This window comes from Myzus persicae, unplaced genomic scaffold, assembly GCF_001856785.1.
Source record: "Myzus persicae strain clone G006 unplaced genomic scaffold, MPER_G0061.0, whole genome shotgun sequence".
In the NCBI taxonomy this organism is placed as follows: Eukaryota; Metazoa; Arthropoda; class Insecta; order Hemiptera; family Aphididae; genus Myzus; species Myzus persicae.
The window spans coordinates 159,859-178,273 of record NW_019103896.1 but is presented as its reverse complement, the minus strand read 5'-3'; the positions used below and the strand labels follow the sequence as shown (position 1 = coordinate 178,273).

Genomic DNA, 18,415 nt, shown 5'->3' with positions numbered 1-18,415 from the left:
TACGCAATTACGATGTTCATAAAGAACACGAGTCGTTAGGTTAGGTTAAAAATCAATAAATATTTTTAATAATTTTAACAATTTTATGAACGTTTTTTGTTAAAGTATTAGGTTATTAATATTTAATTTTTTTGCAATTTATTTGTCATAAATGCCTTTTTAGTACATCAACATACAGATCTTATATGAGAATAACCACATCGAAAAATACAGTGTCATGCTTTACATTTAATACCGTTTATATTATTTAAATATGTACCAATGTACCATAATGTTTGGTGTAGGTTTAGTTGCATATCCATATGTACCAGTTGATTCATTTAACGTGGAACACTGTTGTCAACCAATTTAGTGCATACAAAAATTAAATTAAATAATACAAATAAAAAGCCAATGAAGCAAAGGCCAGCGAGGGGTTCCTAGAGCTCGGCTTGTATGTTTGTAAGCGATTCACAGAGACTCGTATTTTGGGTGCTTGTTTTTTATTAATAAAATGTATTCAATAGTGTACATTTTCATCTTATTTTGTGTACCATCAAGAGATAGACATAGGAAAGTGGGGCTAAACATGGGGCTATACCCCACGAACTCGTGACTAAGAGTTTCGTGCCATTTATCATTATTCAAAAAGTATTAATGTGTTTTTAAATATTTTTTTACGTGGTATCAAGTCGTTAACAAAACAAAGTTTTTACTAAAAATTATATTTTTAAATACTTTTTACCATCATAGGTTACGAGTTATAACTTATAAGTATTTAAAATTTAGATGAGCAGAGTGAAGTGGTACCCGATTATCCCACAAAATGTTAGTCCACTACTACTCTCATTTAAATTTAAAATACTTATAAGTTATAACTCATAAAGTCATAAGGTACTACACACTAGTCCTAAATAAATTCGATTTTCACATAAACTTAGACAAATATTTTGCTTTGGAATATGAAGACTACTTGAACAGTACGATAAAAAATAGAAATAAGGTTTTAATAAATAATTATCATCCGTCGCATTCATGGAATTGAACGTTTCAACGTCCGGCGATTCGTCTGTGCTACCGGTTTGGCCAGTTGAAGCCGATTCGTTGCAGTTAAACTCTATATACAACACAATAGCACTACAGTTTGGTGATGCTGAGTCTAATTTACTTTTCATCATTAGTTCATAAGTCTATATAGTAGTCAATTATTTATTTACTTTGAAAAATTGATGTGTATGTTGGTGTTTCGTATAAATAAAATTGTTTGGAAGAAAATATAGGATTAAAATAAAACAGCGTGTTAAAATTCGAGTGTTTTACGATTTAAATTAATAATTTAGGAATTACCATGATCACAAGTATCTACAGAAAAATTTAATCGTAACTTCGAAAATATAATCAAACTTAACAAACCATCATTATAAAACATATATTTTATAAATTTTTAAAACTTAAATGTGGTCTTACATAACGAAAAAAAAATACCATGAGTACTGTCTTTGATAGTTTACAATTATGGCTACACCCACTTTATTATAAAGAATTATAATAGTAATGTCGTCCACTACACTGTAGTTGTGTACCTCTATTGCCTATTCATTACGCCGTGTAAACAAAAAATTAGAGATAAAAGTATCATTTTTCTTTTTTTTTACAATACGTATCTCCGAATTGTACCTCTATTTCCTGCCTTCTTAAACTGTACGATTATATAAAAGTGATGAAAACTTTTGGGTCAGGCAAAAAGCTTGAAAATGTAACATTAGATCTCATATAAGTTGTTACTTGTCCTTATAACAGTTAAAAAAAATATTAAAAATATATTAAGGCATAATTTTTGCAACAATTGTAGAATTGTTGTAGAATTAATTAGCATTGTCTAATAAGTCTAAAATTGCTAGTAAAAATGTATAATTATTTGAAAAAATATAACAATAACCACTGTAATGTATAACATGTAATTTTTTTTTACAAAATTGAATTCAACTAACAATATTAATAATGCCAAAATAAATTAGTAATAGTATATCAAATATGTAACAAAATACTCTTAGAAATATAAGCCACTTACAATCGTTTGTCATCACATGCAATAATATTTTTTATTATTATAGTGACTTACTCAACTACGATTCGCACTCTCAATAACTATGTAATATATAGCAGAACAAGTTCCTTGATTTTTTGTTTTGTATGCATATTCTATATTATATTATTTATACATTATATAATATATTTAACTAATATTTATATTTATACAAGAAATTGCTTCAGTATTAAACATGTTAAGTAGGATTTTAAGGAGTTTTGGTATGCTAAACATTAATTTTGATAATTTTTGTTTAATAACATGAGTAGATCAATAAATTACCAAAAAATCCGTATAAATATGTGACGCGACAACAGTTTCACACGTATGTTGGTACACTATAGAATTTATAGTATAATTTGTGTCATAATTAAATTTTATCTGTTAACACGTATCAGATTATTTCAAGTTTCTTATACTCGTAAATTATAACACAATATAACAGTAATGATTTTATGATTATTACTATTATTCAATCTAGAGTTTTGCATCTGTGGAATATAATAATTTATATAAAATTTATATTACCTACATGAATAAAAAAAAGGTTTTTTTTTTAATATGATAATGGATTCTATCGTTGTATTTTATCATTAAAAAATCATTATTGTTTTATATTATAAAACAGACATTATTGGATACAGTCAATAAGTGAAGCGAAAATTCTGGTTTACTACAGTGTTTGCATGTTTTACGGGTTTTGAACTTGGAAAAACAATTTTGTAGCAGTAAAAAATGGTTCTGAGATTTTAAGCTACCTAACAAAACTTGTTAATCCACCCAATATCAACTCAACACTTATCGTATATTCGTATAGCACTTGCACTTAATGTAAATAATTATTTTATAGGTCGTGCACTGAAAAAATTTAAACTAAATAAAAATTGTTTTCAGTAATCTATTGTTAATAGTTAATATAGGAAAAATGTAATAATGATTGACAATTGTATTATACTTGTTGTACTGAACGTACTCAAATTCATTTTTTAGTTATATTGAATGGAAAAAAGTTTTATCAGCAAACTTTAGTTTTTAATATAATCTTAATAAAATTATGTAATAAAAAATAAAAAATATTTATTTCATGCAAATAAATTTCAGCACTTTTTACACTAATGAATTCTCTTTTATGTCGTATTAAAAATACTGAAATAGTTCAGAAAATATTTTTACAGGAATAAATGTTTGAATAAAATACATTCAGGTTTATAGAGACCATGTAAATAAATTAATATTAAAAATCATTCACTCAAAAATTCTCATTAATATACGTTAACGCATGACAAAATGTATATAATTATAACGTAAAATAGTAAAACAAATATAATTATTTATTTATTGTATAATAATATGCGCTTTTTCTGTAAGTGTAAAATGTATTGTCAACAAACAAGAAAATCTTTAAACATTTTAGTCTAAGTACTTTTAAGTTGTACGTGATTTTTGTTTTTGCAAAATATATTATACCCATACGCTGATATTATTTAATAATATATATTTTCTTCACCGACGTATTTACAAACGTTTGCCAATTTACTGTCTGTTGTATAAATGTACAAAATGTACAAACAGTATAATAACAGTTGATAGTGGGGGTAGCTTGTGCATTGTTTTCATTTAGGGCATTATTTAAGTATTCAAAGAAATTTAGAATATTACTCAATTTTGACATTTACTCTGATTAGTGTTAGTAATAACTAGAAGTTTGTGTGAAACTTATTGTTCCTCGCAAATCGGATGGCGGGTGAAATAGAGTAATGATCGGAATACTTGATTTCTTCTTGAGACAGTTTCCACTAGGGAGGTACCTGTAAACATCGTGCAATGTAACTGAATGTTGTTGAAGCATTTATTTGAACACGACAAATCACTTTCGATTCTTAGAGATGTCAGTCAGTTTATGAAATACGAGTAAATGTTGAGTGATCAATATTCTTGTAGTAATTTAGGCAAAATGTTCGGGTTTTGGGTCAATCATCTGAAGTCTACTGACAAGCGCATTGTCAAGACTTTAAGAGACACATATTTCGCACGTTCGACAACAAAGATACTTTATTACCATTTTACTTCTTAGGTACCATTTATGCATGGTAAATTTTGGAAACATTTGGAGTTTGTTATTTTACCATATACATAGCAATAAAGAATTACGATTAATTTAATTTAGACTGGTTCCAGAGACCTATTTATATTATATTGTATAATATACTAAATAATTATGTATTTTAATACATTATATATTACTACTATCTTACATTTATGTTGTTTATTATATATTTATTATTTTTATATTATATCATTCTTTCAACTTTATTTTATATTTTATAACGGTTGGAAATTATTTGAACCAACTATTCTCTAAACTCTTAAGTACGTATAGAGTATAATAATGGATTTATAAGTTGATCATATATGATAAAAAATATATGAGAATTTCTAGTAAATATACAGTTAAATATTACAATAATTTGACAACAATTTTTTTTTACAACTAAGCACAATCATATGATAAAGTTTTATTTCAAGTATTTTTTAACTTAAATACCTAGCTGCTTGCAATAGTAAAAATATATTATAAAACTCACATTGTATACAGTGCGATTAAATAAAATTATCATTGGGTTATTAGTTTTAACTACTATTTATTAACATGATTATACATTTTCTATTAAGCTCGTTTTACTAAAATATTTTTTTAGAAACCTTTGATATTATGCCCTTCATATTTTGTGATATTTAACGTAATACATAACGTTTTATAATTAAATCATTATTATTATAAAATTTATACAATTAACTGGCTATTTAATTTGGTTATTACTTCCAAATTAGACGTTAAGTTAAAATAATAAGCGACCCTTACCCTTAACCAAAACATTAATATAAATTAAAGTTTATTAATATTATTAAAATTGCATTAGGTTTGTGTGGAGATTTGATATAGGCAACATAATTATCATGCATGTTCAGTTTTGGTTAATACTACTCTACAGGTGATTAACTTATTATTCCGGATTGTTTACATTGTCAAAGAAAAAGTTTTTGATATACTATTATTTCTGATTTTTCATTATTTATCTCAATACAAGAATTCATTCAACGTAGTTGTGACTTGTGTATGTTAATAATCTTATGTTTTTTAATTAATCCTCGGTATCTATAAGGCCATTGGGTTGCAACAACTTTATAAAGGTTCACATTTTATCTTTAATAACATTAATATTAATTTACAAGTACAACAAATACAATATTTACAGTAATATTGTAGGTAATTATTATTATTGCGTTAAAAAAGTGCCATAACTCGTAAGGAATAGTTAAATGCAGTGCGTTGAATAGTCTTGTGAGTCTGAGTTTGATGTTTGTGTTTTTAATTTTCGGACGAGGCATCTTATCTATAATTACGATAATTTCCATAGTTGATATGTTAAATAGGATTGTGTATACCCAGTGTATTTTCAATGATATATTTAAATTGGTTAAAGTTTAATTTCAAGTTTGGTATTTGTTGAAAGGCGATTTTAGCTAATACCATCGCCTCATCAAGTTTGAGTATTATTTTTTAGATGGTGTTGGAACGTAATTAGAGAAGACAGCCTTTAAGAATGAGATTGGTAGCATTATTTTAATACAGAGATTGTTAATAATTGTTTTTGCAGTTATATAATGTGGTAATGTTGGCTGGACATTAGATATAATTCTACGCTTGGCTGCAGGGTTGATAAGAAGGTGGTACGATAATTCCGTGTTATTTATCATATTGTTCTGAATTTCTTCGACGATATTTTCGTTTGAAGAATAGAATAGAATCTGTTGTTGGAGATGCGTGATGCAAATTTTATATTGTTTGGAGTTATTAGTTGGATTTGAGGAACTTCCTGAATTGTATTGAATATATTAGCTTGATATTTTTTTTTTAGGGAAAGTTATATTACATATATATTTATATATTACCTAACCTTGAGCGTATTAGGTTGTGGATTGATGGGTGTAGTGTGAGGAGGGTTAATATCAGAGTCGTTCATCGTGGTGGAAGGCGACGAACGTAGGTGTTAATGCCTACAGTGGTTGCAGAAGGCTGTAATATAACAACATAATATCTTGTTAGCTGTGGTGTGAATGTGTGGTTGTTTTACTGCTATCGGGGGCTCAAAAATGAGATAAACGACTTTCGGTAGGTATCCCTCTAATCACATTTATTATAATATACTCTAAAAAATGTGTTATCGTATAAATACTTACATCTATCGTAATAACAAGTACCTATTCATCAAAAAATTATCGTACTTTTTAACGATAAGTACAGTAATACTGTACGGTTCAAATGAATTATTGTTGTATCAGACGTTCAAACATGATAATCATACAATAGTAGGGTTATTAATCAAAAAATATTGAACAATATCTCATCATTCAAACAAGTGTTGATAATTCTACAATAAACGTATTCTTAATGACAATAATAAGAATAACCTTATAGGTAATAAAATAAGAACATATATACTAAATAATGTGCTTATTTTTATATTCTGAGTGTAGCAATTAATTATTAGTTTTGCAATGATATGTATCTAAAAAAAAAAAAAAATGTTGTGTCTTTCATACTATTGGGAGCTGTAAAACTACTTAAATATTCAACTTCGAAAATAGTTTCTGATAGTAAATTGGATCTAATAGGTACTTTAAGGTCAATAGGCAATAATACAAAATTCCCAGTACTTTCAAAATAATCAAGAAAAGCTGAAACTTTTACTAAAAACCATATTGCAACAAAACAAATTTTTTTCAGATTTTGAGTGAAGCGAGGTTCTCTCTTCTGGTGGAAAAGTGAATCTAGGTGGTACTTTTGAAAGTACAAAATTGTGAAACTCCCAAAAGTGTTCAAAAGAATTGGGAAAAACTAAGAACAAATTAAGAAAAAACGAGAATTTTTTCTCAAGACTAGTCTTTCACAAAATCGGATTTGTTTTCTTTTTGGTGTAAGTCGAAAACATAATAACAGTAGATACATGAAATTTTCTCTTATAGTTTATATTAACATTTATCATTCAATTTTTTAAATATTTAAATTGGAAATTTTTTTTAGCTTTTTCTAGTTTTTTAATAACATGTGATTTGTTGGGTTGAAAAGTTTGAAATTGAATACAATATTCGTCATAAATATTTTATACTGTAACCAAAAAATCTAAAAATCTAAATACATAGTTTTTTTTTTTATATAGATATTACAAGTTAAAATTATTTTCAAATACAATTTTTTTTGGCAAAAATACTGATCGAGTTATATAGTGACCAAGTAGTCACTACCCCAGCCGGATAATGGGATATTAGTAGACTCGGCGAATACTAAATACTCGTCTTTATACTTAAGTCTAATCAACCTATACATACATAATATAAATGCGATGGTGACCGTAGTCACGTAAAAATGCTGAAGTTACTATATGCTGCGCCCAGAGTCGTTAGCTCCCGGATGGGTGACTAGTAACCACCCAGGTTTTTAGCGAGAAAAAACATGACACACATACCCTGCAATACCACTTGTTAAAACCTACCAACTCAAAAATCTACTAAAAAAATATACAAAAATAACACCCTACCGAACCACCCCACAACCAATGTGCCGGCGGCTTACTACTAATGAAAAAAAAAACATACATAATATACTAATAATAAAGATACATATGCTTCTAAAGTCTTAGATGTGGAGAATTTGTGTAAACATAATACGATAAAGCTACTGGTTACAATGGTACAACATGGTAAAATAAGCTTAAACTCGGTACGAATGATACCTTATACTTATTTCTTATCTTTAATCTTTAGGTATAAAATAGGAAAATTAAAAATCGTTATTGAAACAATTAATAGGTTGGTAGATTATGTATGATAGTATTTTAATGGTTAACTATAAGTAGTAAGTACCTACCTATATATATAAAAAAATTGTATATCATATTCGGTTCATAATCCGTTTGTTTGATGGCAACAATTTAATGAGAGCTGCCAAAAATTGATGACACGTTTCATAAACTATGATCAATTACAATTTAAAAAAGCGGTCACTTAACATTTTAAATTTTTAAGAGATAAAAAAAATGTACAGCACTCAAATCTATAGGTAGCACAGCTAGATACTGCTTTATCGATATAAATTATTCTTCCAACATTATCTATAAAAGTATAAACTATGACTAGACTGACAAGTGACTAGTACTGGTCTAGTACCTAGACCTAGACTGTAGAAGGTAGATTGTCAGCCGTGAGATAATTATACATGTATGAATATCAGTGAGTTGATTTTAATATTGTACGAAGATAGATAGATAGTTTTCTGAAAAGTAAACAGCCAACAAATAATAATTATTAATTTATAGTAAAATAAACTGCCACCTCAACAAATATTTTACTAAAATAAATTATTTTTAAAAAGATTTTGACAGCTTTGCGAGTTTTAAAATTGTAAGTTATTGATCAAAATAATACATTTAGTACAATATTTATGTACAAATTTTGTTCAAATTCTTATAGAATTCTTGTCTTTGGAGTATTAAAAATTGTAATGACTTATGAACTATATCCAAGTAAAATTTAAAGACCTTAAATCATAATTTTCATACATTTATATTACATAATTCTCGTCATAATTGTCAACAATGTGTTATTTTAGTTTCTTAATATTATGGACATTGGTTATGTTTAATTAAGATTGATCGACTATTAATATATTTTAATCAAAATGTGTCAACTTATATATAGTACCTATAACATTATTTAACGGCAGATTTAAAAAATGTCTGTTCATAATTCACAAAAGAGATCTTTGATAAAATTATGTTAAATTTCAAATTTAAAAAAATGTTATGAGCAAATTTTACATCTCAGAACTTAATATTAGGTTTACTTGTGACAATTTTAATTTTGGTCTAAATATAATATATAATACTGCTCGTGGTAACATAGTTTGTGTATGTACTTAACTCCTGAAGTATGAATACATTTATAGTTTAAGCGAAGTGACATACCTGTGAAACATATTTGAAATAATATATATTATTTTATCTAAATGTATTTGACTAAATCAGTTAGAATAGTTAAGGTAATTTTAGTACTAAGATAAAATGTATCGAAGAAAATCGAAATTATTTAAAATAAATAGTGAATTAGTAAATATCACCAAGAGTATAAGTCGTCACACTATAATCGAAGGACAAATACAAAATCCATTTAAATTACTACAATATAATTATGGTATATCGACAAATGAAAGTAGTGTTACTATAAATAAGCTAGGTTTATATGTATATTATTATGCTAATATAAAATAACAATAAAAACATATAAACATCAATAATTATTATATTCTATAAATAGGTTATGTGTACTAAAGCGCCTTGATCACCATTTTGAGCTAAAAAAAAAAAAAAATAGTCATTCAAATTAATAATGTATCATTTATTTACATACCATTATACAAAAATATTTATTAAGAAATGCACAATAAGCTTAATAATTGTATAATATTGTATATTTGTATAAGACAAATGTTATACTGTAGCTTATAATGTTTGAAAAACGAAAGCTAAAAAGAAATGGAAAGCTAATATAATTTCTTTGGGAAATAAATTTAAAATTATAGAAAATATAATTGTGTACTTACATTTTAATATTAATTATTATACAATATGTGCCAAACACTCTAACCAGTATTTTTACTGGTATTTACATAATTTAAACTATATCATGTAGAACCTTTGTAGTTGAAGTTTTATTAAGTATTACATATTTAAAAAAAAAAACTCAAATGCTTTGACTTGATAACAAAAGTCTAGGTATTTAATTAACTTTATATTTGAATACTTAATGGAATTCAGTATATATAAAAGCATGTTACTATATATTCTAACAACATAGTACTATTATAAATTTATTTACTATGTACCAGTTTATAACACACATGGTTGCTAACATTTTAATGAAACCTATAGTAAATGTAGTTGTCTGTATTTGATATAGGTTTTATTTTAATTACCATCATTTTTATTCTGGATGGACCTCAGTGTTTAGGGCACTAATTAATAGAATTGTTTAATTGTTCCTGATTTTCAAACAAATTATACATTTATAATAGAAATATGACAAATAACAATACAACGCATTCTAATAAAATGTGTTTATTTTTATATTTATTAATAAAAACAGATAAGTCAGTCTTAGAAAATGGAAACATTTCACAATTGTTTCCATGTTAGATACAAATCAATAGCAATAACGTATGTAACAATAAAACAAAATTAAAATTAAATGTTAAAAAATAACGTATTTTTTTTGAAATTTTACAGTGGCTCATTTTTTAGTATAAGGAAAACTTTCCCCTGCTGGTCCAAAGCTATCCTGTCCTGGGGCTGAGTAACTGTCTCCACCAGAGCTGGAACCATGGTCATTACCACCTGAGTAGCCTCCAAAACCTCCCGAACTTCCTCCATATCCTCCAGAAGAACTTCCNAATGAACTTCCACCATATCCTCCAGATGAGCTACCTCCGTGTCCTCCTAATGAACTTCCACCATATCCACCTCCTGAACTTCCTCCATATCCTCCAGAAGAACTTCCACCATGTCCACCAAATGAACTACCCCCGTATCCACCTCCTGAACTTCCACCATATCCTCCAGATGAGCTTCCTCCGTGTCCTCCTGACGAACTTCCTCCGTATCCTCCTGACGAACTTCCTCCGTATCCTCCTGACGAACTTCCTCCGTGTCCTCCAAATGAGCTGCCTCCATATCCACCAGATGAACTTCCTCCATATCCACCAGATGATCCTTTATGATTACTAGCAGAATATCCACTAAATAAAATTCCACTTGATGAACCACCATATTTTCCTGAAGAACTTCCATAGCTTCCTAAGGAACCACCACTGTAGCCTCCTAACGAACCACCGTGGCCGCCGGAAGATCCACCATATCCTCCTGATGAACCACCATATCCACCGGAAGATCCGCCAAATCCTCCTGATAAGCCACCATGACCACCGGATGATCCACCATATCCTCCTGATGAACCACCATATCCGCCGGAAGATCCACCGAATCCTCCAGATGAACCACCATATCCACCGGAAGATCCTCCGAAATCACCATGACTACCGGAAGATCCGCCATATCCTCCTGATGAACCGCCATATCCACCGGAAGATCCACCAAATCCTCCTGATGAACCACCATATCCTCCTGATGAACCACCATAACTACCGGAAGATCCACCGAATCCTCCTGCTAAACCACCATGACCACCGGAAGATCCACCATATCCTCCTGATGAACCACCATAACCACCGGAAGATCCGCCGAATCCTGATGAACCGCTGTAACCACCGGATGATCCACCGTATCCACCTGATCCATGATCACTGGAACTATAGTCATCGGACGAAGACGGTCCGCTACTATAACTGCTTGATGAACTATCGTCATAGCTACTACCGCCATGTCCACTTGATCCAGAATCATAAATACCAGAAGCCCCATGGCCTAAAATAATTATATCAATTTATTGCGTCAGTACATATGATGTGAAAGATTATTTTGTAAGTCTAGGTTAATTTTTTTTATGATCTTACCACTATACGAATCATCTCCACCACTACCATAACTACTGGAGGATCCTCCGTAACCACCAGATGAACTACCATGATCATCGTGACCAGAATAATGATCATCATGGTGTTCGTGATGGTGAACTGGTTTTTTTACGTAAACTTCCTTTACGATGGTTGGCACATGAACACGAATATGTACACTGTAAATTTAGTTTGAACATTATGTTTAATTTTGGACTTTGAAGTTGCATAAAAATATAAATTTCATCTTAATAATGAAATAAAGATTTAGAATATTATAATGAATTATTAATGCCCGATTTTATGAAAAATTAAATCATTTTATGGTTCACTAAAATGTAATGGACAAATCATGAGCCACTGAATCATGTTTAAGGGATCATTTCAGCTCACTATTAATTCATAAAAAATTTAGTGATAAAATTTAATTTAATTTGTCTATGTAATCAGGCATAACAATTTTAATTTAATGTTTATATAAAATAATGCAATACATATATTGAGGGTAAATATTATACTCACTGTTCCTTTTTTCCGAATGTTGCACATGTGGGGTCGAATGTGCAGGCGATTGCAAGGAAGCAGAAAACCTGAAAAATAAGTGTAAAAATCGTAAAGTTACATTAGACTAGACTATGTTCATGTAGATATGAGTCAGTGTTCCGAACACGAGAAGACGGTTACATAATTACACGAAGACGCGTGTGTCGTAGGCGTGAGAACGTATTTTTTTTACTTTATCAGCACAAGAAGAAGAACTAGTTTTTAGGAAGAGCGCATTTTAACGCCCGTCGGTCACTTCGGCCGGGTCATCGCGTGCGACCGGTGAAAGGTTTCCAGCATTCGGGCAGGTCGCTGCTTTGAGTGAAAGTGATAATAATATTCTGATGATAATAATTTTACGTGCCATTTTATTATTAATAATTTGGAATAGCCCGTGGGCCGATTGTTTTATACAATACTAATAATAAAAGTACGAGAGGACATCATACGCGGGTAGCTCGAATCTATGCTCGTGATGTATCATCACTTTCCCTGGCGGGGGTGGATAGATAATTATTGCGCGTGTCAGGAAGTAACATAATATTATCGTGATCGAAGCTAATTATATTATATGTATGCTTGGAATGTTGGTAATGATTTGCCAGATGCGATCATTGAATGTATCATTATACATAATACATAATACTATTTTCTATTTTTTTGTCAGGTACGCGGAGACATTTTAAAATTTTATTGCACGTTGTAAAAGTAAAATCAGTCATTCAAAAGGTTAGATACCCAAGTTGTATTTTGAGTGGACAGATAATGTAAATTTATATTGACATAATAACTGAATAATATAATGATAACGAGAACATCCTTTTTTAGATAATTTTAAGTCAGCCACAAATGTTTCACGTAAAACAGAAAATATTGGTTTATTACAACGATACATTTTTTTCGAAAATGATTAAATTGCCTACTAATGTTACTGTCAAAAATCATAACACACTGTGTTTCGCTCTGAATCGTTTATAGAATGTGACAATTGTTAATTATTTTTGGATTGAAAACTACGACACACGCTCAACACATCCAGCCAAGTGATATATATCAAAAACCAATTCCCGCGAGACTAAATCCTTGCCGTAAACATTGAAGCGTGACGAGTTATCGTCACTATCCTAAAATTTGAGCGAAGCGAGACGAACCCAAAACAAGTTAATTATATTTTTGTTTAAACATTCAGAATTTTTTCAGAGCAAAAGTCTCGTTATAAATTACAATTTAAATAATATAACGCATGCCGCGAGTTAAATGTATAATATTTACTTATTATATATTCGATTCATTACAAAATAAAACAAAATAATGTACATCATAAACAATTAATATGTCATATTTAAGTATTTTTAGCAATTAGTAAGAAATACTAAGAATGAACACATATTTTTTTAATTCAAATATTTATGAATGATTTTAGTTCTTTAAAATACTACTACAAAATAACTATTGTTATTTCCATTTATTTAATATCACACAGTGGATATTTACATGAGAAACAATTTCTTGCTTGGGATCATTAAATGTATTATGTCAAACAGTACAATCTAACTTTTAAAAAGGAGTAAAGTACGTCGTTAAAGTATACTAATGAAATTTTAAAGTAAGATTTATGGCTTATATACAATATATTATACAAAAATAAAAAAAATATTATGTTTGTATAACTCATGTTAACCACGCACTAACTAATTTAATTTATTCCTCACATGCATGTAAAACTGTAGAAGCAATAAATGAATTTATAACATTATTATTTAAAGTTTTTTTTTAAAGAAAACTACTATTAACGTGGATCGTAAATATTTAACTTATTTTGAAATTGTCAAGATTAAGAAATCTCTGTCAATGGTTGACTAGATAATAAGATTTTTGTAAATATAATCCAAAGTAGGTCGAAATCGGATCATTAGTTTTGTCGTAACGTTTTCAAACAGATTTTAAAATATAGCTCTATAGTCTAAATACTTGACTCAATTTTATATTTCATTCATATATATTTTATACATTTTTAAATATTTTTATGCTATGAATAACTAGCAAATATTGAAAATACGATGTAGAATGATCATTAAATTATTACTATTCAAATTATCTATATTAATATAATTACTATAAATAATACAATTATTATCAGGTTTAACATAGAACTCAGAGGACACTATAATTTTAACTCTTAAATCATAAATTATTTATTTAATGAGCAACTTGTACAAAGTACAACATTGAACACCCACGCTTGTCAGCTGTATGTATTGGTTGATTCAAGGCATAGTTTAGGTTAATAGTCATTAAATCGTACCCATTACCACATATTAATTCACTTTGAAAATATATTGTATTTTAATTCATAGTATTTTCTTACACTGTATAAAGTAAAATATTTTATCATTCTAATGTCGGTTTGCATGAAAAAAATTATTTATTTAACGGCCCAATAAAATTTAATGGACCAATCATGGGCTGCTAGACCATGTTTAAGGGATCATTACCTCACTATTGATTCGTTAAATGTTTAGTGACTTTTCATGCAACCCAGTATTAGAGTTTCCAAAATATAGAGAAATTAAAAATGTTATTAATTAATGGATAATTTTGAAATAGATTAGTAGGTATTTAAAACGGTGTGCTTAATAATTGATAACAAACGTGATTATTATTCATATGTTTTTACAAGATAAGTATTTAATTAAAATATATATTTTATTGACAATTAATATTGTTTGCATCCTATTCTTTTTAAATGCTGATTTTACTTTTAAAGGAAATTTAACTTATTTTGATAAAAATAAAGGATGTTTATAAAAAATTAAGTAATAAACAAAAAACAAAACAAAGAACCAAAATGATTGTTTCATTGATTATATGGAATAATTACAAGTAACAATCTCATCCGGTACACTTAATGATATGATTTAATGCTCAAAAATTTGAATTGTGCTTTAAAAAATATCATAAAATTATATAAATAAGGAATTAAAAAATAATGATATTTTAAATAAATTATAAGTTGCTTTAAATGTTGAAAAATAATTGAACTTATTGCGGTGAAAATTGTAAATATCGCTAGGTATTAATTTTAATAATATAATAATATTTATATTATTATATTTTTATAGTATTTTTTATGCACTTTTAATAGTATGTTTATTTTACGTATTCGAAGGAAAAGAATATTACAGAAAATTACAAGAGAACATTTCATAGAATAACAATATTCTTGTAGTTTTTTTAACATCACTCAGCGTTCTAATAATAAAAAAAACATGTTGTATATTTGTTGTATATTGTGTTGTTTACTTACTACGATTGATAAAGTGCCCATGTTGAATACAATTGTATTATTGTCGGATGGCAAGAACGTCTCGACAGATATTATTTGCTATACTCCCGTGTATGGCAACAAAGTCTACACCGAAACGTACAACCGATATTATATAGGGTACTTGTGGTTATCAAAATCACCGGCGAACATGTGAGTAAACCCAACTGGAGTCCGGCGTATTTATATCCGAAAGTCGCCAACCATCAAAGTCGAATGTCTGGTGGGGCTCCCGGTGCCTGGTAATTGTCGTGGATCAGCTGCAGTGTCGTTCCATAACAAGGCGCCTCGGTAAAGGTAGGAATAGGTACCGCCGGTGCAATATAATGTAATAATATGAGGTGGGTGGATAGAGGTTATGGACAACATTTTCTCCAATTAAACACCTTAAATATTGTTAAAAATTTGCATTCATTTTTTACTATTATAGGTAATAGATTTCGGCAGATATACGCATAAATAATAGTATTATGCCGTCGACGGCCGTCCTATAGTTGAATCGTCAACGTTATCAAAATTAATATTTTACTCTACTATTTAAGTAAATGCTTAATAATATATAGAACATAAGTTCAAATTTAGAATACGACGTTGACTTTTTCATTTTTTGAGCCCACTTATAAAATAATTTTTAATTGATTACACTTGAATGGCGGATATAATATAGCTTAAATAGTACCTTATAGTACTCAATACACATGTTTTATACTACCTAAGGTATATTGTATGGGAATTAATACCTAATTAATGATTCTGGGTTAACAGTTTTTGTTACTGATGAGTGATAGATAAACGACCATTCCGATAATATTTTGATAGCAACATGCCAATATATAGGTAAAAATAAAACATACAAATATGTGCTTCAATAGTTTAAATTTTAATGTTACTATTCCGCGTGAAATTTAAAAAAACTATGGTTATTAAGAAATACTCCAAAGTATTATATATTTTTATATAAATAAATGTAAAAGTACAATGAAATATTTCTAAAAGCAAAAGCGAAATTATTTCCGCTTACAACTGAAAACACTATTAAAGTGCACATAATTTATTGGATTGTACATGTTCAAAATAAACATTAAAGAATTTTAAACCTTTCATTTATACTTGTACTTTTAATACTTTCTTACTGTAAAACAAGAAAACTTACAATTTATGTGGAAAGATTGAACATTTATCTTAAACCCGTCAACTTAGATTAACAAATTAAAATCGGAGAACTCACTATATTCTCTTTAGTAGGTGTCGAATGTACTTCGTCATTGAATTGGATGTGTTAAATTTGAATTCAATGATAATTCATTCAACAATTTAAATGATGTATATAAAAAACGATAATATTAGTAATAATAATGAAACTGCTCAAGTTTCTACGATTAAACCTTTTTAAATAATAACATTTTCAAAGTTACAAAAATAAAAAAGGAGATAAAATTAAAAATGTTATGATTTTTTGCAATTTTAGTATTTTTTTATGAATTTCGTTAAAATTATATGACTATATATACCATATAAATGCTTATAAAAAATGGTGACAATTTATTTTTAGTTGGAGTATAATCAACTTATGGAAAAATGTGTGCTTAATTTCCAAAATCTTTACTCATAAAAAAATGTGTCATACATACATAAAAAAAACCAGAAATCACCCTTAAATAAAGTTTAAAATTAATTCATTTTTTCTGCTCCTAAAGCTGAAATAAAAAAATCACTCATACATCATTATAAAATCAATTCATCCATTACCCTTCTCAGAATATAAAATTAACCAAATCGTTAAATAATATACAAAAAATGTCAAGTGAATTTAACACTGTCGAATAAAATAAAGAAAATCTGATAACAATGAAAGTGATCGAAAATAAAATAAATTATAGACCTCGGCGTATATTTCATACTTATTTTGCTAGACTTTAACTGCTCAAATTGGATGTCATTCAAGGATTAAGTCGAATCTATGAACATTGTAGACTGTAGAGGACACATATAATTGTTTTTCGTTTGTGGGAATATTCAATTTAAAATTGAAAGATTATTTGTTATTATCTTACTCATTTGAGGTCAATGTGATTTTGATAAAAGCATTTCATTAATTTATTTTTTTGGACAATTACCTTCGAAGTAAGTAAATTATTTTTTTTTATGTCAACCTATGCTATTGTGTTTGGTCACATAATAGGACGTATAGGACGTAGGCTTTGTAAAATACATTTTATTTGCCTACTAACTTATTTAAAATAAAAGATACATAAAATAAAACACAAAGAACCCAAGAAACTCATTGGGTATCCGTATCATTTTTAGAATTATACGTTTATAAGTATTAAGTAATTTAAACATAAATTTAAGTCGTCAGATCAAATTGCATCTTGTATTAACTTTTTATTGAATTCAGTAGGTACGATTTGATATAAATATTAATTGATAAACCTGATACAGTGATACACAACTACCTACTAATGTTTTTGTAAGAATAAACTATATTAAAAACGGAGTTATAGGTTACATACTTTACTTAGTCAGTTCAAGTTTATTTCGTAAATGTACCTACATTAATATGCTAACTGATTTATTATATTTTATCTGAACAAACAATATAAATTATAATAATTTTGTTTAATCGAATTAAAATAATATTATCAAATGATTTTCAATATGGGTAGGTAATGTATTTTAAAATCATTATTTATTCATTTTTATCTATTATTATTTAAAAACTAGATTTCTATTACGTCATGATATAAACAATTGTTTAACACCACATTTGTTAGCATATGATCAACGATTCATAAATCGTAATGTCTCTGTATTTTTTTTCATGACTCATTTATGTTTATGTATTTTTACCGAC

The 18,415-nt window shown here is 28.0% G+C and overlaps 1 protein-coding gene across 1 annotated transcript; it reads right to left on the bottom strand.

Moving 5' to 3' along the window:
- Positions 1 to 10,226: 10,226 nt before the first annotated feature.
- On the bottom strand, positions 10,227 to 15,732 carry LOC111036050 (glycine-rich cell wall structural protein-like). Its single transcript, XM_022317937.1, has 4 exons — positions 15,544 to 15,732; positions 12,216 to 12,283; positions 11,694 to 11,872; positions 10,227 to 11,604 (listed from the first exon to the last, which is right to left on the bottom strand). Exons 1-4 carry the CDS (start codon positions 15,562 to 15,564, stop codon positions 10,415 to 10,417), a joined length of 1,458 nt encoding a protein of 485 aa, XP_022173629.1. The 5' UTR covers positions 15,565 to 15,732; the 3' UTR covers positions 10,227 to 10,414.
- Positions 15,733 to 18,415: the final 2,683 nt, after the last annotated feature.